This window comes from Lonchura striata, chromosome 20 (assembly GCF_050655825.1).
Source record: "Lonchura striata isolate lonStrDom1 chromosome 20, ASM5065582v1, whole genome shotgun sequence".
Classification (NCBI taxonomy): Eukaryota; Metazoa; Chordata; class Aves; order Passeriformes; family Estrildidae; genus Lonchura; species Lonchura striata.
In genome coordinates, this window is record NC_140722.1 from 15,586,013 (window position 1) to 15,611,209 (window position 25,197).

The window sequence follows — 25,197 nt, forward strand, 5'->3', positions numbered from 1 at the left end:
TTTCCCCTTAAGAAGCATGCAGTCATTTCTCTCCATGGTATTTTTTAGGAGTTCTACAGAATATATGTGCTTTGTTTCTTTGAAGCATATAGATGGCCCAAAATGTCTTATGATCTGAGTATTTCTTAATCAGACATTTAGCCCTACAGAATTCTTATGTGGATCACACAGTGTGATCTTCCGTAAGGCACAAATACACTGCTGATGATGTGTCAAGGGTTTCACAGTAAATTGTGGCACTCAGGACAAAGCTTCTAATTAAAAGTCCTGGACAACTATTACAGAAGTTTTGAATGTCAATGTTAAAATTTGTTGGTAACTGCTTTGGACTACAAATAACTCCTGGGTGACTCGCCTAATGGAAATAGCTGAAGTGGACAGATAGCAAGTTGAAAATGTCACATGGGAAGGAATTTTGAACTGAAGTTGAGTGTTAGAATGAAATTATTTCAGTGTTCCTGATTAATTTGGTTTATGGTCACCAAAGAAACCAGACCAAAACTGTTACTAATCTAAACATGTGCTGTGAACCATTGCCTGCCGGATAATCCTCTGCCCTTTTTTTGGCTGGAAGCTTGGGGAATAGCCTGCAAATCTGTTGTGTTTGAGGACGGCAGCACACCATTTTCTAAGGATTTTTTTTCTTGATCTTTCAAGATGATCTTTAGCTATGAGCCCGTCTTTTGAACTTGATCTAATAATACTGGTCCAGCAAAGAACTAAATCTGCATCTCCCTGAGCCAGAGTCTATGTGAGAGTAATGCTGTGTGGATCTCCTTTTTCAAGTCAAGAAACTTGTTAGTGGATTCCGCGCAGAATAGAAAAGGGTTTGACACATTTAGAAGGAAACTCAACTGCTGAACCTTGAATTTATATGAAGTAATTATAGTCTAGAAGGTTTAATAAATTTTTAATGGTTCCTTGATAATTAACATCTAGTCCAAATGTTGCTATGTTACATTTTAACTGGTAGAGATCATCGAGGGTATGTTTGAGGCTATTGTCCAGTGGGCATTGTAGAGGATCTCAGTCTTGTCATTGGATCTGTGACCATTGCCAAATAACTAAAGTTAGGTGCAAAACCTAGGATAATTAGGTGCAAAATCGAATGGCTTTTTAGGCTAATGAAGAGCTAGTGCTTCACTTAAAGTAGAGGCAATTCTTATCACCATTTCAAACCAGGTTACTGAATAACTTATACCCAGTTCTGTCATTGGGTATAGGTTGGTTTTGCAAGGCTGATGGCTGAAAACTGTCCACAGCTCCTGTGCCCAAGGTGTGGGAAGTCACACTTCTGCATCTCACTGGGTATCACAGACGGTCTATTATGGGACTCTAGCTTTCAGTTGTGTCCCCTCACCCTTTGTTTTTTTATAGTCTCCTATTTTAATTAGTCCCTTTAAAATTTGTAGCAGAAAAGTACTAAGATTTATTAATTGCAAATTAAGATACATCTGTAGAGTGGCATATTTCTAAGGATACTGGCAAAATATCTTTGTAAATGCAGAAAACTTTAAGGAGGAGTGACAAATGACTTGATGAACCAACACTACTTATAGGGTATTCCATGTGAAAGTAATCCAAGCAATGTCCATAAGTAGGGAACAGTTGAACCCTGAAGCCTGAGCTTTCAGAGTTGCTGCCAGTGTTCCAAAGTGCTCTGTGGTGTTTGTTCCCTTTGCAGATGGCTGGCCTGCAAGCAGGAAGAAAAATCTATTCAATCAATGAGGATTTAGTATTCCTACGCCCGTTTGCTGAAGTGGAAACCATCTTATCACAGTCCTTCTGCTCACGAAGGCCACTTAGGCTTCTGGTAGCCACCAAATCAAAGGAGTAAGTGCCAAGATGGGCAGAGAGAAAAGATTATTGAGAAATGTCAGTTACTAAGTAGCTGTAGTGAAACCTGTGTAAACACTTTGCTGTGCAGAAGCCACTCAATAGGAAAACATGACAGAAATGAGAGGTACAAGACTCATGGATTGTTTTTAGTGATGACCCTTGGGCTGCTAGGAGAGGTTGGCCTGCATTCTCTTTATACTGCAGATTACTTTTGGATTCCTTGTATACAAACAAAATTGGATTGCAAAGATTGTAATTCTTTCTCAGGTGTGAAGATTTTCACACTCTATTATGTGTATTGGAAAACGATTTCCACCCATTAAAGCTTGGCTTATTTTTGGATGACTCTAACAATATCAGCCCTTACAGTTTTCCAGTCTGTTATTGTTTCTTATAATGAGAGCTGTCCCTCATTAATGTCTTGTGAATTGTTAGATTCTGTAATCCCAGAATGTGCCATAGAACTGAACATCTCAGTGACCATTTGTTGCTGAATTCTAGTCCAGGAGGTCTTGTCCGGTCTGTTTTGTTTCTTTAAAACTTTTTAGTGGGAAAAAATCTTCTGCTGATATAGGTCAGCACAGCTGCACTGAAGTTTGCGTAGAAATGGAAGTGAACATAAATGCCTTAGAAAGTTTCTGTCAAGTGTTTATTCACTTAAAGATGTAATAAATCAAGAAGAGACAAATTTTAATTAACAAACAGAATCTCCCAAATCCCTTGGAGATTGAAGGTGGAGTATATTTCTTCAAGTCTGTTTATTTCTTATTTATTTGTAAACACTTTGAATGCTTACTTTCATGCAAACCCAGTTGAGAATGCCAAGAAAAGATTCTGGTAAGAACTGCCCAGAACTCTGGCAGCCTAAATTAAAACCATGCTTTCTCTTCTCCGTTATTTATCTGCAGGATTATTAAAATCCCTGATTGTCCTGAAGCACTTTGCTTTCAGATCCGGGGAGCAGCACCACCATATGTTCATGCAGTTGGAAGAGGTAAGGAGAAGCTCTGTGGTACAGTTAAGTTGATAGTACAGCTGAATAGATAGACTTGTGCATATAATGTGTATATATCTATATATCTATATAGATATGTATTTCAACAAAGATCCAGGTTTTGTTGTCTAGCTTGTTCTATACAAGTTCTGATAAATTTAGTGACCATAGTGACAAGAACCTGTGATAGACAAGAATCACACTCACAGTATGCGATTTCCTGCCTCAAATTGTATATCACCTAAATATATTCTAAGACAAACAGTATCATTATTATGAACTGAGTGTTGGGTCTCCAATCCCATCAATGTAATACGAGGAATAATTTAATTCCACAGTGGAAGAAACTTGAATGCTGCAATACACAGTACCATGGACTCCTTAGAAGGCTTTATGACTTTAGCTCTTGCAAGCTAGAAATGGACTTGCTTAGTGACCCTTCCCTTATTTCTTTTGAGACTACTAAGGTAAAGCTTAACAGCCACAGGGAAAAAAAAACCCTGTAAAACTGAGATGGTTGAGGAGAAGTTGAGGGGTCATTCTGTCTGTTGTTTCCTCGATATTTTTACCTGTAGTTGTCCACAATTTGGATCTGGGTTCTGAAGGTGCTATAGGATCAGCAGGTTGGTAGACAAGTCATAACACAATCTAGACATCACAAATCATAACACAATCTAGACATCACAAACTATGGCATAAGACTTGGAGATTACTTCTCCCTTTACATAGTCATATGTTCCTGTAAACTGCTGTCCTTGATCTTTTTAAAGGAGAAAACACAATTTGACAGAGATATTTAGAACTTCTGTGCCTGACATATTAACTGAGCTACAAGTAAAGCATAGCTTTAACCTTTATGTTAAGCAGATAATCTTTTAGACTTTTACCTTTTAGACATACACCAGTTCCTTCCTTCAGAACAAACGTGTGTCTCCAGCTGAGTGCAGTTAGCTTAGGCAGTGCCCACAGATGGCACTGCCCAGCCATGTGTGTCCCAGGGACAAACATTTATTACAGCATTTTATAGCAGCACCTACAACCACTTTTTCACTATTTGGAGTGCAAGCTGAAAGTTGCAGCTAGGAAGGTTGTTCTTTTTTGGGATTTTGCCTGGAAAAGACAAGTTACATTTGACATCATAGTGTTTTTGTGTAGCAAATTATGTAACATGCAAGTGTTCTGTCTTCCGGGTGCAAGAGGCTGGAACAAATATAACAGTTTGTACTTAAGCAAGGCCACAGCTAATGTAACCATAAGGCTAAAAGAGAACCATATAAGAATCCTAAAGAATTTCCCACAGAAATGTCAATTTCTAGCATAAGCACATTTAGATCTAGAAGATTTCTGTTTTTCCCAGCACTGCTGAAAACATGAAGGATAGACACATGACGTTATCCTTACACAGCAAAGCTCTCTGAATAGTAGCAAAGGCATGACAGGACTGACCCAGCTCTACTTACTTTTTCTAACCAGAAAGTTTTTGCAACTCTTTCAGTGTTCTCATCCATAGGCAGTTGGCATTTCTGTCTAGCTTCCCTCCTGCTATTTTTCAGGTTCTGAGGCTGCAGCTGTAGGCCTTCATCCAGGGCAGTGTATTTTGAAAGTTAATGGGAATAATGCAACATATGGAAATTACAAGGAAGTTCTGGAGCACTTCACAGCCTATAGGACCAGGCAGCAGGAAGCACTGGTATGAATGCACAATCTCAAAGGAAGTACATTAATTCCCACCTTTCTTCTGCCCTCCTCTACTCCTCTGTTTTTATGCTCACTAAATATTCAGAAAAAGAAGATCTACATGTTTGTTTTGATTAATTTGCTTTTATGCCAGGGTCCTGCTATCACTGAGGGGGCCTGATTCCATTTTCCATAGTTGCAAAACACCTACAAATAATATGAAAGCCATTTCATGCATACAGAATTAATACAAAATTATTAACTGTTGCTAACCATGGAAGTTTACCCAGCTATTGATCTAAATTTTGTGTTCTCTGAAGTTCAGAGAAAAGCTGGGGGATATTTCAGCCTACTTAGAAGACATACAATAGTTGATATTTCAGCCTACTTAGAAGGTATAGAATTAATAGCTATATTCATCTCTGTAGTCCAAATGTTTGGAGATTGAGCATTTTGAGGTTCTAGCTGAAGCTTGTATCTCTTGAAAGGGGTTGTACCAGTGGGTGTACAGAACACATGAAGATGCTGAGGAGGACAGAGTTCAGCAAGCAGCATCCCCTGCATGTTTGAATGGCAATCGCCCAGGCTCCAGCAAAGACAGCTCTGCACTAGAAGGACATGCCCAACTGGAGCACCTTCAAAGCAGGCAACAGGAATCAGGTAAAGATTCTCATGGGGGAAGAAAACCTAGGGACAATTGAGGGGCTTTCAGAAGGAAAACCACAGTAGAAATATAATTATTATTGTAGAATATCTCTTGTCTTAGCAAAGCTTTGTAATTGAATGAGGTCTGCCAGAAGACATATTTTTTTGCTGCAGTTTATTCAGGGGATGAAAAAATTGAGATGCACATAGAAATTATGCACCTATGACTCTCTCTTCTCTACAAGACGGCCAGTTATGGGAATGAAGAGACTCAGCATTTTTAGAAGCCTTTGGTAGCCCCTGCAAACCATGCATTTATGGGCAGTAGCTGATGGAGAGGGAATGTCTGCAAGTAACTCCAGCTAGAATAATCTGTATTTTCTGGTATTTTTGACTAAAAATTAGGATTTAAATTTCTTCTATCTGGAGCAAGTTTTCAAGGCATGTTGCCACCATTTCAGGAAAAAGTGTAGGTGTATTTCCTCCAACTTCTGAAAGCATAGCTCAAAAAACAGGTCTACTTTCATGTTGAGGGCTTATTTGGAAAAGCAGATGTTAAGGGAGACAACAAAAGCAAAATTTAATCCAAAGGACTGAGCCTGGACTCTCTGAATGCCATTGGCAACTTCTCCAGGAGCAGATGCACGTCTGTGTGGATCCCATGCAAGGTCTGTAGATGCTGGTAAAAGTCACAGAGTCAGAGTGTTCCAGCAGTGGAACAGCTGGAGCAGCACCCTGGTAGAAGTGTGTGAGCAACTCCCTGGTAAATCTCAATATGACTGGAACTTGAATCTGGTCTCTAGTGACAATAGAATTGCTCTGTGTAAAAAACGTTTTCTCCTCACCACATCCCTGCCTCAGTCTTCCAGAGTTATTGCAGACAACAGCTTAACATACTTCCCTTCCTTTATAAGCTTCTGCTAGGATCCATGAACAGAACTAGAAGTAGTGTCCTGAGCATGGATATGTGCACACATACATGGAAGAACATCAGAATGGGGATTGGAGCACGTGTATTATCTAAAACTCTGTCACTGTCTCCATTAATGGCCAATAGCAAATGTCTTCCTATGCATATTCTCTCAGTCTCCAGCAGCACATAGTTAGAGACATTCTTTAAGCCAAAGGTTATGTCTCTGCATTCAATATCCTTCTCAGCAGGTTTCTCTTGCCCGGTCAGGCCTGTGTTCACGTGTGCTGCCAGACACCTCTAATGACTTACTTTGGTTCCAGCCCAGACACCACAGACTGCTATTTCTCCACTGGTCATTGGTGAAGAAACCCCTCTCATCAGCCTGACTGTGGATAACACCCACCTGGAGCACGGGGTGGTATATGAATATGTTAGCAGTTCAGGAATCAAATCCTTTGTCCTGGAGAAAATTGTGGAACCAAAAGGTTGCTTCATTCTCACTGCAAAGGTACGGAAAACTGTGGTCAGCTTTTGCCTAAATAGAATGGGAAGCCAATAATATAGCTTATTATTGGCTGCTGTGGGCTTGGCTCTTCAGTTGAGGTTGACATTGGTCTTCTCAGCCCTGCTTAGAATTTTGTTCACTAGAATGAGTTACAATAGCTTGTTTGGTATAAGTAATCAGCAAGTACTTCCAGGACTTCAGCTATTGAGGCAGTTGGAGGGGAGCCCTCAGCTGTGGAATTCTTGCTTTTATCTGCCTGGTAACATTCACTCTGCTGATACATAAGATTAATCTTTTCAACCAGGGATTTGCTTTACCTTGCAAGAAAATCAAGCAACTTTTTCCCACCTGAGAGTCTGGATGGGTTGCAACAGAAATTGAGTAGAACTGCTGCTTTTGGAAAGCAGCAGAGAGTGCTGAGTGGCTTGGTCATCTCTGACAAAAACAAGCTAATAGTGAATGTTTGTTGCATGCCAGTAATGCTATTGTTATGTCCCATGGAAGCATGCTAGAGCAGGTAACTTGGACTGTGGATATTTTGATCCGCTTCCATAATTCTAAACATTTTTAAGGAATGTTAGATAACTCCGGTGATTAGACACATTAGTAATCCTCAGGCAGTAAAAAAGGCAGCTTGCTCTGGAGGCAGCTTTTTTCAACCTTTGCCTCTCACTGAGGAGAAGAAAACTGTATTTTCCCTCCCTGCCAGGACTCATACCATTGATATCCTGTCTTTTTGTTTAGGTTTTAGAGGCTTTTGCTGCAGAGGACAGTCATTTTGTAAAGAACTGTGAAAGACTCATATCTCTAAGCAGTGCTGTGGCCACCATGCCCCAGTATGAATTCCGGCAAATCTGCGACACTAAGCTGGAAAGCATTAGCAGGAGGCTCACGAGCTATCAAGAGGTACAACACTACTAATAATTGGTGAAGTCTTGAGACAATACTTCATTGTGTTAAGTGAGTCTTAGTATTCTTTATTAATGAATCCAAACTGTTTCTGAGGTGGGTATCCTGGAGGCATGAGAACAGCAAGTTACTGAAATTGCAAGTTTTGAGTGAAAATACCTTGTCTTTAAATCACTCCTTTCTGCTTGTCAGAGCTGTGGGTTAAGACATATTATTGCAGGTTAATTTCCACTGTATTAATGAATCAATATGAGAACAAATTGATGAATGTCTTATTTAACATGAATGTAACTACAGTGTATCATGGTGTAAACTAAGTGTATGTGCTTTTTGCCTGCAGTTACCTGAGCTGCTTGAAAAAAGAGTGCTAGGAGATATAGCTAATTGTTTTCCTTTGTTGTTTTATGAGCTTTTTGTTCGTGTGTTATTCCAGCTGCATCAGAAATCTGAATTCCTGGGTTTCTGGAATAGGAGGCAGGAAGAGAAAAGAATTGTCTGTATTGCTTCAAATTTTTTTTTTTTTTGAAGGTGCAGTAGCACACACCTACTTTATTTCTCCCAGTTTGCAGATGAATTGAAAACAAAGGTGAGCCCAGCCTTCAAACAAGCCATTATGGAACCTCATTCCCTCAACAGCATGGATTTCTGCCCCACCAACTGCCATATTAACCTCATGGAGGTATCATACCCCAAAAGCACTACCTCAGCAGGGAGATCGTTCAGTATTCGCATTGGACGGAAACCTTCTATTATTGGTCTTGATCCAGAGCAAGGTGATCATTAACTTCCAAGTCATACTGATTTGATCTGTATAAAAAGTTGTGTTTTTCCACTGCTCAGCAAGGTCAAATGTAAGTTCCAAGAAAACATAGTCTTGCCAGTACTCTTTTTGTTCTCCTTAAAATGTTATAGTTAAATGGCAGCCTTCTTGTGTTGTGAAAAAGTAATGGCTTCAAGCATAGAGGGGCTTCAGGTGCCATGTTTTTGCTAGATGAACTGTTTGAGCATGATCTCATGGTAGTTACATGGCCAGGGTGCTGTTGCCCTTAGTAGAGGTGACTTGCTCACCAGAAGTGAGCAGGGGCCGATAACAATGCTAGTGCTTCATTCAGGGGGGAAACTGAAGTCAATAACATTGTAGTGCTGCTTTCTACTCTCATTATTAAATGAATTCCATGCACTGGAGTTGAAAGTCTCTACTGTGTCAGGGGATCTATTTTCTGATAAGTTGCTGCCATGCAGCATTTCTCCTACAATCTGGTTATTTGAGTTCCAACATTTTTTTTATCATGGTCTGACTTAACATGCTTCTGATTCATTGCCCTGTGAAGATCAGAGTGCAGGAATGTTTGGAAGAGGGAACTATAGACTAACCAACTTTCTGAACAATGGCATTGACTATTCAAATTGAGGTTTGTAAAGGACGCCTGCTTGCTTGTGCACTAGAATTTTTAATGTGAGCTAAGGTAGGTAGCAAAGTACTGCACCAAAACTGTCAGCAATTCTAAATGAAAAATAATTAATTTATCTTCTGTAAGGACAGAATCCTATTCCTTTATATGTATGTGTCTAAGTGTAAATGTCTGTAGAGCTCAAATAATAGCATAGACTGATTCCTGAGAACCCAAATGCATTAACTTTTCAACAAAAGCTTTTAGAGGGCTTCTAAGTTTTCTGTATGAGCATACATGTGGACGTAGGTCTTTACTTCCATAATCTAGCCAGTTTCTGAACTTCAGTAAGTTCAAAATATCTAGTTGGCATAACAGGAAAAAAAGCCCAACTTCTTTGGGTATTTTTTCCAGAATGATTTTGTTATATAATGTAATTATATAAAACAGGTCTATGAAATTTTAGTTTTTCCTGTCAAACTCCACTTATCCTAAATGATCATCACTGGGATGGAGTGGAGAAAGTAATGAGAGCCATACTAACTAAATCCTTTTATATTTAGTAGGTACCTTAAATCCAGTGTCATATACTCAGCATTGCATCACCACTATGGCTGCACCGTCTTGGAGATGTCCAGCCCCAGAAGGTGGAGAACCTGATGGTAGCTTTGGCCAGCAGAATGGAGGAGCAATTTGGGAAGAAAGGGGACTCAGTTTTCTGCTGAAACAGGAAGATTGGGAGATGCAGGACTCCTACTTGCACCTTTTTAACAAACTAGACATTGCAGTGAAGGAAATGAAGCAGTATGTCATTCAGATAAATAAGTGAGTACAAAATCCTGTATGCACTGGGGAAAGAAATTCTTATAATATTGAGGAAATAACCTCCAAAAGCACATTGTGCTGTCAGCCCCAGCTGTCAGCCTCTTCACCCTGCCCTTGTATGACAAGTCCTCACTGGTTGTGTTAAATCTACTCCTGGGCAGATCCACTAGTGTTTGTATTATTCTTTTGCTTCTAAAAGTCTACCTGAATTTGACAGCCACTGCTTTTCTTACTGTATATTCCAAAATAAGAATCTATTTGTTGTAAAGAGCCTTTGAGATTTTGTCTGGCCTAAGGCAGAAATAAGGGTTGAAATAAAGACAGTTCAACAACTGAAGCAAAAGCTGCACACAGACAAAGCAAAACCAAGGATTCATTCACTGCTTCCCATGGGCAAGAAGGTATTCAGCCACCCTCAGGAGAGTAGGGTCCTATCTTGTGCAATGCTGACTTGGGAAGACAAACACCATCACTCCAAATAGCCCCTCTTTCCTCCTTTTCCACCCACTTTAAATGCTGAGCATGGTGTTACATCATCTGGAATATCCCCTGGGTCAGTTGGGGTCACCTGTCCTGGCTGTGGCTCCTCTCAGTCTCGCACACACCCCAGCCGCCTCCCCGTGTGGCCCTACGAGGGGCAGAAAAGGCCTTGGTTCTGTGTTAGCTCAGCAGTAACAAGACCATCTCTGTATTACCAGCTTTGTGTTCAGCACAAATCCACAACCATCCCATACCAGCCCATGGAAAAAAAATTTACTGTATCCCTGCCAAAAGCAGCACATGACCAAAACTTCACCTGAGTGGAAAGCACATGGCGCCTTGGTCTCAAGATGTATTTTGACAGAAGGGTGGTAGCTGCTGGGTAGAAGCCAGCAAGCTGAGAAGGAGAAATCCAGTGCCTTGGAGGAAGATAGGGAGGACTTTCAGGCCACCATGGTTATAGTGATTAAGTTACACCTTATAGAAGTAGGGTACCTGTAGAAACAGGACCTTTTGGGAACTGGGATTCATGGGAATCTCCTGAGGTTTAACGAGACCAAGTGCGAGGTGGTGCACCTAGTCGGGACAGGCTGGAGAGTAAAGGGACTGAAAGATGATGTGCCAAGGAGGACCTGGGAGTGCTGGTGGCTGAGAGGCTGGACATAAGCCATCTGTGTACACTGGCAGCATCATTCAGTCCTGGGCCATCTGTGTCCTGGGCTCAGCCCCACAGTGTGAGCAGCAGGTGAAGCCAGTGGGGAATCTGCCCTCTGCCCTGTTCAGGTGAGACCCTACCTGCAGAGCTACCTCCAGCTCTGGGGTGCCCAGCTCAGGAAGAATGTGGGAGAGAGTCCAGAGGAGGCCATGGAGATGATCAGACGGACAGAGCAACTCTGCTGTGGGAAAAGGCTGAGAGAATTGGGATTGTTGGCAGGAGAAGAGGCTTTGGGGTGACCTACTTGTGGCCTTCCAGTACCTGATGGGAGCCTGCAAGAAAGATGAAGAGACTCTTTACAAGAGCCCAGAGTGACAGAACAAGGGGGGATGGCCTCAACTGAGAGCATGTTCAGATCAGATGTTGAGTAGTAGTCTATGTAAAGTGCTCACAAAGGTAGCTTTGATTTCACATAGCTGCATCTAGCCTTAGTCGTGACAGTTCATTTGTGGGACTGAGAGCTCTATGTTGTGCTTCTGCAGACTTTTGTCCACCATAACAGAACCTACAGAAGCTGGTGCCTGTGAGCCACCACCTACTGAGGACACATCCTCACCTTCTCTGGGAACAGAAGAAAGTGATCCTGACAAAGCTGAACATGGTGGAATCAAGAAGGTCTGTTTCAAAGTTTCTGAGGAGGACCAGGAAGACTCTGGACATGACACAATGAGTTTCAGAGACTCCTACAGGTCAGTGTGAAGATTGTGCCACTTTTACCTTACTAGTACTGTGTTTCAAAGTTCTGATTCCAATATGGATTCAACAAACAGGTTGTTTTCCAGTCAGCCAATTATCTAGTATTCACTTAGTAGAGTATTCACTTCACCTATATATTCATTACATTTATTACCCAGGAGACATACACCGCAAAAATACTTCCCCCAAAATAATGCCGAAATACTAAGGTATCTAGAAAAGAGAATAAAATTAAATAAATAGATCTATTGTGACTTTCTATGTCCTGTAGCCAGAAACTACAGAAGTCCAGCAGAATTCTCAGACTGCTTGATCTTTTAATAGCAGGTATTAACATTTGGTTCTGCAGCCAATTTTCCTGAGAGTCTAAGACACTGAGAAACAGAAATGGACATTGAGTTTTTTATTTTTAATGGGCGTTTGAAACCACAAACGGAAATGTTTATTCAGGTTTCTCAAAATCTTTTTGGGACATGATTGACTGCTAGTTCTCCAGGAATATTTGCTACCAAAGAGAATCTCACTCCCAATTCTTGCTATTTTGGGGGGAAACATTTGGAGACTCAGCTTCAGAATTAAGTGGGATAACAAATTGTGGCCCTGTCTGATCACTGCCATTTAACATCCTTAATAGGACATTTTTACATTTCTAGTAAAACCATAGAGCTGGGAGGATTCCAGGGACCTGAATGAATGATCTGTCTCTGGAATGTCCCCACTGCAGTTCTGATGCTTTACTTGCTGTTGTTGGGCACTTGTGCCAGTAGCAGTAGGTGCCACCAATGCAGGACTCCAGAATGGCAGAAGGGGAACAATTTGTGCTGGAAAGGGTCTCTGGAGTCTGCACACTCCAGTCCCTTGCTCAGAGGGGCCAGTAAGATTGGTTGCTTGGGGTCTTGTCTGGTTGAATATTGATTGTCTCAGAGGACAGCAAATACAAAGTCAATAAAGAAATAGAATTTCTTGCAGTGCTTGCACTTGCAGTGCTGAGATCTTGGGCATCTCTGTTGTGTGAGATTTCAATCTGCATGTGTGCTTTGGAGCTTTTTGAGTGAAATGTGCTTTATTTCTTTCACTGTTAATAGGGTATCCCTGTAATTTAAATTTCTGTAATTGAGGCTAATTTATTCCGGATAACAAAGTGACAGCACAGTCTCTCTGGGTTTGTCACTTGTTCCAGAATTCTACACGTAAATTTGAGAAACATTATACTGTCTTATCTGTATTAGACAGAGGCAGAGAATTAAGCATATATTACAGATAGTAGTTACTCAATGAGGAGTGTGTTTTCATGGGTTTTGATTTAAAAGAGCATTGATTAGCTACAAACCCAAGCAAATTGTAGATAAGGAAATACCTTCTTTGCAATAACCAACAAGGCCATTTTCCGTGATCATTTGGAGGTGTAATTCATAAGGGTTTGTATTGCAGAGTAGTTACCATAAGTATTAATCTTCCTGAGAAGGAAACAGATTTCTTTGATACTAGATTTAAAAAAAGGACAGCAAGAATCCTAATTAGGGTTCTTTCAGTTGTTCTAATATTTTTCTCTCATCTCAGTTAAAAATTCCATCAAAGGCAGAGACAGTGGAGAATTTTTTAAGCTTTGTTTTGGGCTTGTACCATTAAAACCACTGTCATTGTCACTTCATTGGAAGGGGACAGCCTGAGATCCATAGTCTTTTTGGTTACTTTCAGTAAGAATAGTTAAAGTGAACTTTAAAGAGAGGAGATTCACTGTAGAATTTTCCAGAATTTTCTTGGTTCAGTGCATGAGCCAAGACTGGTATGGAGCTGTCGTGACTCCCTGCTTCATTATAGGATCTGCAGTGCCTGATTCTCCAGTGGCTTAGATTCCCTAAATTTTCTCTACCACCTCTGGTATCTGTGCTACTGCAGCCTCCCTATATGCTGGATTTGGATGCTGTAATGCCCTGAGAATTGGTAGCAAACATTTAGTGGAGATGTCTATTTTCATTATTTACAGAAGCAGGGTGATGCATCCAGTGTTAACTGCAAATAGAAGAAGACATCCTGTGGCAGTCCAGCTCCAGAGTCCCTGCTTAATGGCTGTTGTGCATGTCATTAGTTACAGTCATTTCATTTCCACAGAACTAGGTTTGGGGAGACAGTGCCAATAGCAGAATAGCAGAGTGAGTGCCTGGGTGTGGGGACAGCTTTTGTTCAGTCCCCTCTCTGCTCTCCTTCGCAGTGAGTGTAACAGTAACCGGGACTCCGTGTTGTCCTACACCAGCGTGCGGAGCAACAGCTCTTACCTGGGCAGCGATGAGATGGGATCAGGTGAGTGTGTGCACAGGCCACAGGCATCCCACTCGTGCCTGGCCCTTTGGCAGTGCAGAGAAGTCTTCGCTGGTTATAAGCACTTGCATATTTAATTTGCACCAGTGTTCTCTTCAAAACCAACCCCAAGAACATAAAGATACCGATTTGCCTTTTTCTAATGAACCACAGTAAATCTGGAACATGGGAGAGGTATTAGGAAGGGGTAAGTTTCTTTAGTTACTGGATACTTGCATTATATGAAAATAATGAGTATTTTGGCCTAAGAATTGGAGATAAAGCAGCAATCATTATTTACTTCACACCAGTGTGAAGGTGTGCCCGTGGCTCATCACAGATCATGTTTGTAAGTTCAAAGCTTTTCATTTCTCATGTATTAGGAGATGAGCTTCCCAATGATATGAGAATACCTTTAGACAAGCAAGACAAACTTCACGGCTGTCTGGAACACCTTTTTAACCAGGTAGGTAAAGCAGTATTCTTACACAGTATTGCAGTATTGCTTTCTCTTTATCAATGTGAATCAAGAAATTGGAAGTACTAAATTGTGTTATGAAATAATATTTTGAGGAAGGCATACTATTGAGATTTTGGGGTACACTGTAAGCAAGTGTATTATAGGACAGTTTCATCATTTTTGTCTGTGTTATTAAAGTTGCCTTGTGATTTAAGCAAGGCCAACTTGCTTAAATCAACCTACCTAAGACATAAGACTAAGGGGAAAAAAGCTTTCATGAAAAAAGAAGGACAAACTTCTAGTACTTTGTTTGATGAAAATGGATCACATTTGCAGATTTTAGGAGGTTCTTACAAGTTTAGCATGCAGGTGTGTTTATTATAATGTGTAATCCCAGAGAGTTGTTTGCTATTCTCTTACCTCATCAGCATGTAGATCGTTGTTGTGCAAAATGCTGTTATTACATGTGAGAGGCTCTTGAGGCCAGTTCATGACTACAAAGTCTGACTGCTGTGTGTCAGTCGTTCCAAAATACAAAACTGCTTCAGCGGTTTCCCACAGGAGTACAGGAGTTCTGTTCAGATTTTCTTCTGCAAGTCTTACTGACGCTGATCGGTAGTGTTCCAATTGTAGGTTGATGCAATCAATGCACTTCTAAAAGGACCAGGAATAAATAAGGCCTTTGAGGAAACCAAGCACTTTCCCATGGACCACAGTTTGCAAGGTAAAGAAATAGATTGACTGTATTTAATAGTGCAATTTCCAAGACTTAAGAGCTTAACATGAAAGCATATGTGCTATGGCCACACAGAGTTCCTTAACGCTGCAGTCTAACCAGTGGTGCATTAGGCTGGTACCATGTCTGACCACTGAAGTTTTTGTATCTCAAAGAGGTAATTTTCCTGGGAATTCCTCCTGAAACACGCAGAAGCCTCTTTTGTTACAGGCTGCTCAATTATTGCAGCTCTTTCACAAGTTTCCAAATTCCCACTTTGCTGTGAACGTATTTGAAAAGGTACAAAGTAGGGATAGTCAGATTCAAGGCAGAGGAGCGCTCTGATAAGTTGATGTGGGGCTGACCACTGGACATCCAGGGCACCAAAGATTCTACCTCATTTTGGTTAATGACTTACACTGCTTTTCTTCAGATGGATGATTGCCAAAGTAAATTCATCCTCACATAACACTGATTTTGAAAACTGATTCCCATAGAGAGCAAACAGATGATACCCTGTTTTCTTTTTCCTCAGGGAGCGTGATGACTCTATGGTCTTGATGGTTTTGGGGCTCAGGATGTGGTTTCTTTTCTGCCTGAAATACACAGGATTTCATTTTCTAAATATTTGCTACATTTCCTTTCTCACTTGAAAGCTGAAATATTCCCTACTACTCCTGCTGTATCTCAGGTGCTGTAGGAGGTGAGAGCTCAAATCTCTCACAGGCTCTAGTTTTTAGTTATGGTGGCAAACTCTAGAACTAGAGATCTTTTCCTGCTTTTTTTTTTTTTTTCCTTGACTCCAGAAATAACTCATGAGAAATTCTGTTATATGTACTCATCTCTATGAACACATTCACATTTCTGTAGATTCAAGGAGCATCTGTTAGCCTTTCCATGCACTGTTGGAATGAAGTGAAGAAATACCAGATGTTTCATTTATTTTGCATAAACAGAATCTCATTTATTAAAAGTAGATTAATTACCCTGAAAGAGTCTTTTAGTTAACTGATCACACAGAGGAACAGACAAGCCCTGCCTACACTCAGCTGGAATCCTGGAGCACAGTGTCTGTTTGATAGATACCATAGACATCTTATTTTGATGGATGGACATTGGAATGCTCTTCTAGTCCTGTTCAGGATCAGTTATTTGACATATTTTTTTTTTGTTTCTCTGTCTGCTTATGCACTTCCTCGCCAACAATGGCTTAACTACATAGAATGAATTTTCTACTCTATAATTAATAGTTAGCTTTCATCAGGTGAAAGAAAGCAGGATATTTCAGAACTTCTCATTGTATTACCCGCTGTGACAGCTGTAGCCAAAAAGTTGATCTTATTCTCTGGATCTAGCTGGTACAGCTGCCTGCAGGTCATTCAAGGCAGAGGAAGCAGGGGTTTGTCCAGTGAGTGGGGCAGAGCTCCCTGCACTGTGCATGTCAGCCAGGCCCACAGTCCTGAAGCAAGGCAGGGAGACTGCTGATAATGGGACAATGGGAATAGTCTTTTGCTCTCTCTTTATTAGTTCTATTTAGGGATCTTTTGAATTCCCAATCACTGCTATTGGTACTGTGTATCTGCTTTCATCTGTATTCACATTATAACTCCTAAGCCACTCTTAATTATGTGGCATTTCCTAAATGGCTAACACACTCCATGTTTCCTAGAATTTAAACAGAAGGAAGAAACCACAGTTAGGTGCCGGAATAACATTCAAGCCAGCATTCAGGAAGACCCATGGAACCTTCCACTGCGAATCAAGAACCTTGTTGACATCATACAGAAACATGTGGAAGGTCTGTAAATAAGGAAACGTTTGTTACTAGCTTCAGGGAGAAGAGATCTTAATCAAATCTAGCAGTTGATTTCATAATTTTAACTCATTTTGTAATAAGGCTGTCCTGGGCTCTAGAGAGGACCAGGTAGAGCAGGTTATGGTGTGCAGAGTCCTGATGCTTTATGGTAAAATGGCACCTGTGCAGCAATTCCAAAGAACTTTTTTCTCCTTACTTTATTTCATCAGCCTGTTCAGATTGATGTCAGACTGATCTATCTTCCTGTGCTTTTTAAACCCTTTTAGAAAATGAAAAGAGAGGTGTTTGGTAAATTTCAAACTGTGAAGTGAATGCTAATTAGATATTACAACATCCTAAACCACTGCAGTCTAGTGAACTGAAACAGGAGATGAAACCAATCAGTGTGAAGCACTGAGTAGAAATCACCTCCTTAGGGATTCATCTGCAAATGCAATTTGTTTCCAGTAATTCATGGTAGTTAACAGCTCACGTAACCAGTAAAATTCTTTGCTTTACACTTTTTATTTTTTTGTTATGAACATGTCTGTGCAGGTGAGGGCTATCAGAGTAAATAGACAGGGCCATGCAGGTGCCAGGGATTTGGGGGGAATGAAGAAACTGTTAACCAGCTGCAATCACATATACCTTGGTATTATGTTGATTACAGCATTTCTTTTCTTCGCTGTTTTAGATGGGAAGAATCAGCTGCTTTTGGCCTTGTTAAAATGCACAGGTAAGGGGTTTTCATTTTTTACAAAACAACATACCCAAGAAGTCCCTAAGACCTTGTTCTTTTACAAAAAAAACATACCCAAGAAGTAGGGACAGGGTTTTTCTGTCTTCGTTTTTTTCTTTGTACAACCCTCTTCTCAGATGGAAGTGAACCCTCCTTCCCTTTACTCCTTCCTGCTGTGGTGAGAACATGCAGCAAAAATGTAATGTACTGCACAACTCTTTTGAGCCCATGGACTCTGTCATCATTGCAAACAGAACAGGCATACTGAAATTACAGTTAAGTTGTATCACAGACAAAGACCTTACATGTGCAAGGAGAACCCAAGTACGCTGGGGACATCAGGAACCTGTTACCACACAGCAAACATTGTGCTTGCAGAGCAAGGGACAGATCTTTACAAGGAACCTGGGCACGGTCTTTTTGTAATTGTAGCACTTACTTGGAGTCCTTTTGTGTGAAAATAACATAATGCATAACTGGAAACTGGTGCCACACTTGATTCTCAAATCTTCGTAGAATGAAGATCAGAGATTTGTATGGCTATAACTTATCTCTCAGCTCCTGCCAGGGCTGGTCTGTGAGTCTGTCCAAACCAAGCTGTGTGCCAATCTACTGAGCATAAAGGCTGGGTTTTGAGAGCAGATAAAATGTCTCCCAGAGTGTCTCTCTATGGATGCCCCATCTCCTGCAGCATTTCCATGAACATATGATGGAAAGAAGGATGGTTGCTCTTAAGCTAAGAATATGGCCCAGGGCCCGGGGTGTATTAGTCAGACTATTGTGTTCAGTCTTAATAATCTAGAGGTTCGAAGCCTCTGGGTGATGTCTTCAGCTTCTTTGCCTAGGGAACAGTACCTTGCCAATGAGAGGCTGCTGCAGCACTGCAGAGTCTGCTGGAGGGGCTGGGGGTTCCTGGGAAGTAACTCTTTATTTGTTAATATTGCTCTCTGGCCTGCAATCCCTTGAAGCATGACAAGATTTGACCAGCATGTGGCTGCCTGGCAGGCACACTGGAAGCAAAATTAACATAGGGGAAATTCTTCCCGGAAACAGACCAATTGGTACTGTAGGGATGGGCCCAGTTAATGCATTAGGCATATGGGAAGCCCACAAAATACAGATGGATAGATGAAGATTAATAGCCCAGGAGAGAAGTAATGGCAGAGACCTTCTTTCAATAATTCTCTTGCACCTATAAACATAAAAAGAAGGGAATCAATCCATATATGGTTGTAACTAAGGAGTTAGTTACTTTCCAGTAGTTAGTTTCTTTCCAGTCAGAAGGAGCATGCAGATGGCAGAGGGAGTAATGAACAGTCAATTGGACTAGAAAATTTCGAAACATGTGCTTGTGCCAGCTGTGCTGTCTTTATCTATCCACGCAGGTCACACAGCAAAGGAGAGGTTATCTGTGCAGTCAGTGCAAAGCTACAGCAGAAGCCAAATGTCATGTGCATACACACACAAACACAAACTTCTTTGTGGCAGTGAGAAAGAAGATGAGTGTATTCATAACTTCTTTATGCTCCTCTCCCCTTCTCTGACAGATACTGAGCTACAGCTGAGACGTGATTGCATCTTCTGTCAGTCTCTTGTGGCTGCTGTTTGCACCTTTTCAGAGCAGTTACTGGCTGCTCTCAACTATCGGTACAACAACAATGGGGAATATGAAGAGAGCAGCAGAGAAGCCAGCAAAAAATGGCTGGAACAGATAGCAGCCACTGGAGTTTTACTGAACTACCAGTCTCTTCTCTCCCCCAACGTGGTAAGAATAAAAATTGTGGTATCCTTGGGTCTGCTTACATTTGCCTGTGTCAGATTCTCACTACTGCAAACTCTGGAGATAGCTGCAGCTGACAACCAAGTGCCATATTCCTTATCCAGTCATATTCACCTCTTCACAAATGCTGGACCCATTGTCACACAAGAAAACTATAGAATACAGTCAGCCTTCATATTTGGAGTAATGCTGCTGCATTTAGAGGTCTTAGTGTCCAGCTGCTGGTGGGATGAGTGTTCTCTGCCATCCCCTGGTGAGGACATGCATCTCCCAAATGGGTGAGAAAGTTCTGAGTATTGCAGGAGTTCAGACAAACATAGAGTTCAGTCTCTCTCTGGTGAGACGTCTATGGTGCTGGGGCTTGAGGCGCTATGTCTAAGGAGAGGAGCTATGCTTGCATAGTTAATTTGCACCTAATGAACAGATGAGCCACAGCTACAGGAGATCAGCTGCTGAAACTCTAAAAATGCTAAGAGAGGCATTAAACAGACAAATAGCTCTGATATTACAGAGAAGGGAAGATTTTTCCTCTGCTTTGTAGACATTGTAAGATTGAGTGTGGAAATTTTTTTATAAAATACAGTCCGAACTACCTATGCATAGAACTGCTATTTGTTTGCATTGCATAGAAGGTATCAGTATTTATTTTACAGTAACTGATCAGCTGTCTTCACATTTGTAGATATAAAGTTTGGAGAAAGAGATCCCTTCAAATTTACTTTTTTTTAACTCTCTCTACTCCGTGAATCACATCAAATGGCATCTAAGCAAAGGGTGGCTAAAGTTGTATCACAGAGTTAAAAAGCTGTTAGTGATTTCCTGGCTGGGATGGAGCGAATGGAAGGCTCTGCGCTCTGCTTTAGGTGTCCCGAACTCATAACAACAGTACTTTTCTGTCACTCATCTTCTGGCAGATAATAACCTATTTGTACCTGTTGCCTTGCCCTACAGAAGGAGGAGCACACCATGCTGGAAGACATTCAGGTTACTCTGGCTGAACTAGACAAAGTAGCCTTTTTTTTCAAGCAGCTGGATGGAAGTCTTGTAGCAAGTGAGTATTCTGTTTCTTTGAGGCACTTTTTTTTGGTATGGTCTATGGATTAATATCCTCTATTACAGTAAATCTAAGAGACCATGTCACACCTGGAGAGCACTGGGCAGCTTCTCTGAAGCACTGCTGTGTTCCCTCAGCTTCCCCTGCAAGCACACAACCCCTAAAGCAGGACTGACACAGTGGAATAGTGGTGTATGTTCTGTGCTGTGTAACTGTGGCCTGTGCCAATGTGCCTCATCTGTGTGATTCTGTGCAGGGGGAGGAGATATGGTTGAGAATTAGCACCTCGCTCCCTGTGGTGAATTCCCAGCTTTTCAGTGTCCAGTGTCTTACCATGACAGATCTCTCTCTTCATGTCTACTGGATATGAAATGCCATGAACCAACATGGGATTCTAATTATTAACTATATTTACTGTATTTGGATCAAACATCATACTAGGTCACACTAACTATGATCTTTTAAATATAAGATTTCAGAGCCTGCATTCTTTCCATAAAGGCTCTCCCTTATTCACCTTACAGTGATGTGATATGTCATTAGGTAATCTAACAAACTCAGATAGCAGTGATTTCACAATTCTCTGGCTGTGGTAAAGCAGCAAGTATTTTATCTTTATTTCTCCAGATACTCATGTCGTCTACCACATCGAAGGAAGTCGTCAGGCTTTGAAGGTTATCTTTTATCTTGACAGCTACTACTTCTCCAAGCTGCCTGCTCGGTTTCAGAATGGAGGAACCTTGAAACTGCACACAGTGCTCTTTACAAAAGGTGTCTATAGAAAGCTTTCTTGAGAAAAAAAAGCTAACTACCTATTTTGAAAGATTACAAATAAAAAATTACCATGAAGCTCTTAAAAAAAGCATCTGAGTCCTACAGACTCACTTGGGAAGCAGATATTTCTATTTTAGGAAGCCCTGGGGGAGTGCTAGACTTTAGAATTAGACAGTCATGAGAACATCATGTGCTCATTTGGGGCTTTTTTATGCCTCAGCCATAGAGACATTATACTGGAGTACATGGATAGTTTGACCTAGTGTAGGATCAAGAGATGTGCCCAGGCTACAGAGAAGTATTTTAATAAACAACACTGTGACAGAATCATCTGGGCTAGAAATCTACTTGATAAGCGAATATTCACACCAAAATACAACACAGGAAATTTCTTTCAAGGGACCACTAATGGGAAGTAATTGCTGTCAGACAGAACTGCTTTCTGTGAAGCTCACCTCTGTGATACTACCATTGTACTCTGGTACTAGGAAAAGCATTAAGTGTAACAGAAGCATTTATAGAGTAACAGAATCAGCCTTGACATGATCCAATAGTCATCTGCTGAGCAATGAGATGATACAGACATAAATAAATGAATGTCAAAAAACCACTAATAACATAGCTTTAGTAAAGTGTTTTCTTCTTCAGCTCTGGAGAGTACAGAGGGGCAATCACAACCAGCTGGTTCATCTCTAGAAGAACTCCCACAGCAAATTAATGGTGTTTCACTTGAAAAAGTGCAGCAATACTACCGTAAACTCAGGTATTTTGTACTTCTGCTTTGCCTTAAGACATTGAAATTTTCAGAGCACTCCTTGTTAAGGGCCTTAAAATTTAATGAAAAAGATATTTCATTCCTGATGAGGTTTTTGTACGAATAGGATTCTTGGAGATACTCATTATGTGGGAAACTTGGTAATTTTTTTCCAGTAGTTTAGCCCATTCAGAAGGAATGCAGATTTGACCTCAATATTTTGTGCAGAGCTAGAAGTATATTTTTCTTAATGGGGATTTGGAATATGTTAGTACAGACTCTGTAAATTACTGTAATCTCAATGATTCAATAAGGAAGCAGATCTTCAAATGCAAGATTTTTAGCATAGCTGTCTCAGCTGTTTTATACAAGATAGTACACATAAATGTGCTTGAAGTACCTGCTGGCTTTTTTTCAGGACATTTTACCTAGAGAGATCAAACTTGCCCACTGATTCCAATACTACTGCAGTGAAGATTGACCAGGTATTGTTTGTGCACTTATTTCTGCAATAAATTCTTTCATGGAAGTATTATTTCAACATCTCTAAAATTCCAGTTGTGGGATACCTGTATGGCAGATCTATACATCCACAAAGAGCATTTTAAAATATTTCCAACCTTAAAGGGGGGATCTGAATTTCTCTGAAGCTTGGCTACAGTTGTTTTGTTGAGAAGAAAATGTTCAGAACCTGGGTAGACACAAACCCCCTTCACTGCAGCACTAAGGAGACTTTGTGTGACCCTGCCTGCCCTTGCTAAACACAGTGTCTGATTCCAGACAGAACAGGCTCATTTTCCTCTCCCACAGATGTATGAAAATGAACAAATGTTCAATTTGCAATTTGTTAAATTTGTTACACTTTGTTCACGCTGTACATTTTGTTGCAGAGAAAACAAGAAAACAGATGCTGCCCGGCATCTCAAATGTAGGCAGTCAGTCTAACTGGGCAGGTGACTTGGATATGTGCATGTAAAGCATTAAAATGCTACTGCAGGGAACATCTTTGCAATTGTAATACACATTGTAAATAATCTTCCTCATCTGTGATAAAAAATTGTCCCAAGCATAAGTAATTTTATGCTGTCACTTCTGAAGTTCATATATATTGTCAGTAGTTGTTACTTTATGGCAGTTGCGCTTGTGTAGAATATTATGCTTAGACAATAGTATAAAGACTTGTGAATGTCTTTATAGCTTGGTGTTAATAATGCTATGGATTGTTTTTGTATTGCTTTGTTTAGCTTATTCGTCCTATCAATGCAATGGATGAACTTTGCAGGCTTCTGAAGTCTTTCATTAGTACAAAGCCAATGCAGTCAGGATGTTCCAGCAGTGCCTCATCAGGAGCTGGCCTGCTGCCCATATCCTCTGAGCTCTGTTACCGGCTGGGAGCTTGTCAGATCACCATGTGTGCCACTGGGATGCAGAGGTGAGTGAGAGTTAAACAAACCTGTGTGCTACTTCTGTGATGGCAGCTTCTGTTCTTTCTAGAGATGCGATCCTATTCAAAGCAAGGGAAATTTTAAGGGACTGTAATAAGGACCTATATTTGCTGCCATCTTTACTTTAGGGTAGGTTGTAACTTTCAATACTTTTGTTAATAAGTAGTATCAACACAAAAGATTTTGTGTTTTGGTGCCTCATCCAATGCAACTTGACCAAGTGATCTCGTTGCATAGAACTTGTAGTCAGCATTGTCTTCAGTTGCACACTGAAAATGTAGGAAGTTGCTCAAAAATAGCTTTAGAATCTTGGTGTGTGCACACATTGATTTTGAAACACACCACTCTTCTGCTAGTGTCTCAGAAGTAAAGATTAATTTGTGAATCCCTTTAAAATGAATCAATGCAGAAGAGCAGTGACACACAGCCTTGTAGTAATGATGCTGGAGACTCAATTGCAGTATCCAGGTGCAGCAAGACTGAAGTAATTTAATAGTTTTGTATGTAAGAAAATCTGAAAAAGTAAATAGCTAATGGAAGCAATACTGAACAGGTAAGTGTTCTGCACATGCCTATTTATACTTTCTAAGCTATGATCCGTGGTTTCCTAACTCTTGTTCCCTCGTTCAGGAGTACACTGAGTGTGTCCCTGGAGCAAGCAGCCATTCTGGCCCGCAGCCATGGACTCCTGCCCAAGTGTATCATGCAAGCTACAGACATCATGCGAAAGCAGGTGAGTGTTTGCACGTGTCTGCTGCATTGTCCAGTAATATCACTGTGCCAAAACCAGCTTATTGTGCTCTGGCATGGTACTTTGTGCACTGCAAACCTACAAGTCCCAGCTCCTACTAATGGCTGAGTAACTACACATGTGTGTGTGTGTGTGTGTGTGTGTGTGTGTGTGTGTGTGTGAGAGAGAGAGAAGAGAGAGAGAAACAAGTTAACTTTTGTGTGTACAGCCCCTACAGCAATTCAAACCTATGCCTCCATGTATGTTGTGTGTGCCTTGAGGGTTAGAAAAGAAAGAATGTGCAGAATGTTTAAGAAAATTTCTGTACAGAGAAAACCCAAGTCTCCATCATAATGTTAAAATAGCAGAAATTGCCTAGTGCTAGACAGCAGTGCTTGTAAAGTAGTTTGGGACTAATTTATCTTTTAAGTAAACATAGATGATGGTTGTATCCATCCAATGAATTCCAAATATTTTAGAAGTAGTTAATGGATTCTCAAATAGGAACCAGACTCCTATTATAATATTTTCTCATAAGGAGCATTTGCTTTATCAATACTGTTATTATCATATATCCTCTGTTTCCACAGGGACCGAGGGTTGAAATCTCTGCCAAGAATCTGAAAGTGATGGACCAAATGCCAGAGCATGCACCTCGGTAGGTTATTATGTATTACACATTTTCTCTGAGTGCTGATTTTGTTTCTGTAACAACTGTGGAGTTCCTGCTGTAACCAAAGATGATCTTAGTAGCAATACTGGAAAAAAAAAGAAAAAAATAATAATTCTTTTTTGTCCCTGCACTAAACTAAATACACACTATAGATTAATCACATTTGCTGCTTACGATTTGCAGATCATCACATTCAAGGGTTTCTGCATTTTCTGAATCAAACATAGCTGCCTTTCTTGGACTATGAGTTGGCAAAACTAGTGATGGACAGTCATCTCTGGAATGTTTAGAAAGAAAAATTCCTGAACAGCAAATTTGACTGCATATATGCAAAGATAATATAATAGTGTCCTTACAAGTACCTGATGGTTTTGTTCTGGCAGAGCAGGTT

The 25,197-nt window shown here is 40.6% G+C and overlaps 1 protein-coding gene across 4 annotated transcripts in view; it reads left to right on the plus strand.

Moving 5' to 3' along the window:
* The window catches only part of PREX1 (phosphatidylinositol-3,4,5-trisphosphate dependent Rac exchange factor 1), a 111,085-nt gene that overhangs the window by 81,980 nt on the left and 3,908 nt on the right, over positions 1-25,197 (plus strand). For 3 of the 4 annotated variants that reach the window (XM_085558353.1, XM_085558354.1, XM_031506556.3), the window contains 22 exons: positions 1,685-1,833; positions 2,748-2,833; positions 4,387-4,523; positions 4,999-5,170; positions 6,389-6,576; positions 7,318-7,479; positions 8,045-8,255; positions 9,437-9,698; positions 11,376-11,582; positions 13,802-13,890; positions 14,271-14,353; positions 14,981-15,071; positions 16,732-16,860; positions 17,552-17,593; positions 19,144-19,361; positions 20,328-20,427; positions 21,058-21,201; positions 21,853-21,967; positions 22,377-22,443; positions 23,203-23,390; positions 24,034-24,136; positions 24,724-24,791. In XM_085558353.1, the coding sequence (XP_085414479.1) occupies positions 1,685-1,833; positions 2,748-2,833; positions 4,387-4,523; positions 4,999-5,170; positions 6,389-6,576; positions 7,318-7,479; positions 8,045-8,255; positions 9,437-9,698; positions 11,376-11,582; positions 13,802-13,890; positions 14,271-14,353; positions 14,981-15,071; positions 16,732-16,860; positions 17,552-17,593; positions 19,144-19,361; positions 20,328-20,427; positions 21,058-21,201; positions 21,853-21,967; positions 22,377-22,443; positions 23,203-23,390; positions 24,034-24,136; positions 24,724-24,791 (3,011 nt within the window). The remainder of the gene's footprint in view (positions 1-1,684; positions 1,834-2,747; positions 2,834-4,386; positions 4,524-4,998; positions 5,171-6,388; positions 6,577-7,317; positions 7,480-8,044; positions 8,256-9,436; positions 9,699-11,375; positions 11,583-13,801; positions 13,891-14,270; positions 14,354-14,980; positions 15,072-16,731; positions 16,861-17,551; positions 17,594-19,143; positions 19,362-20,327; positions 20,428-21,057; positions 21,202-21,852; positions 21,968-22,376; positions 22,444-23,202; positions 23,391-24,033; positions 24,137-24,723; positions 24,792-25,197) is intronic. The other variant, XM_085558351.1, reaches the window with a different exon arrangement.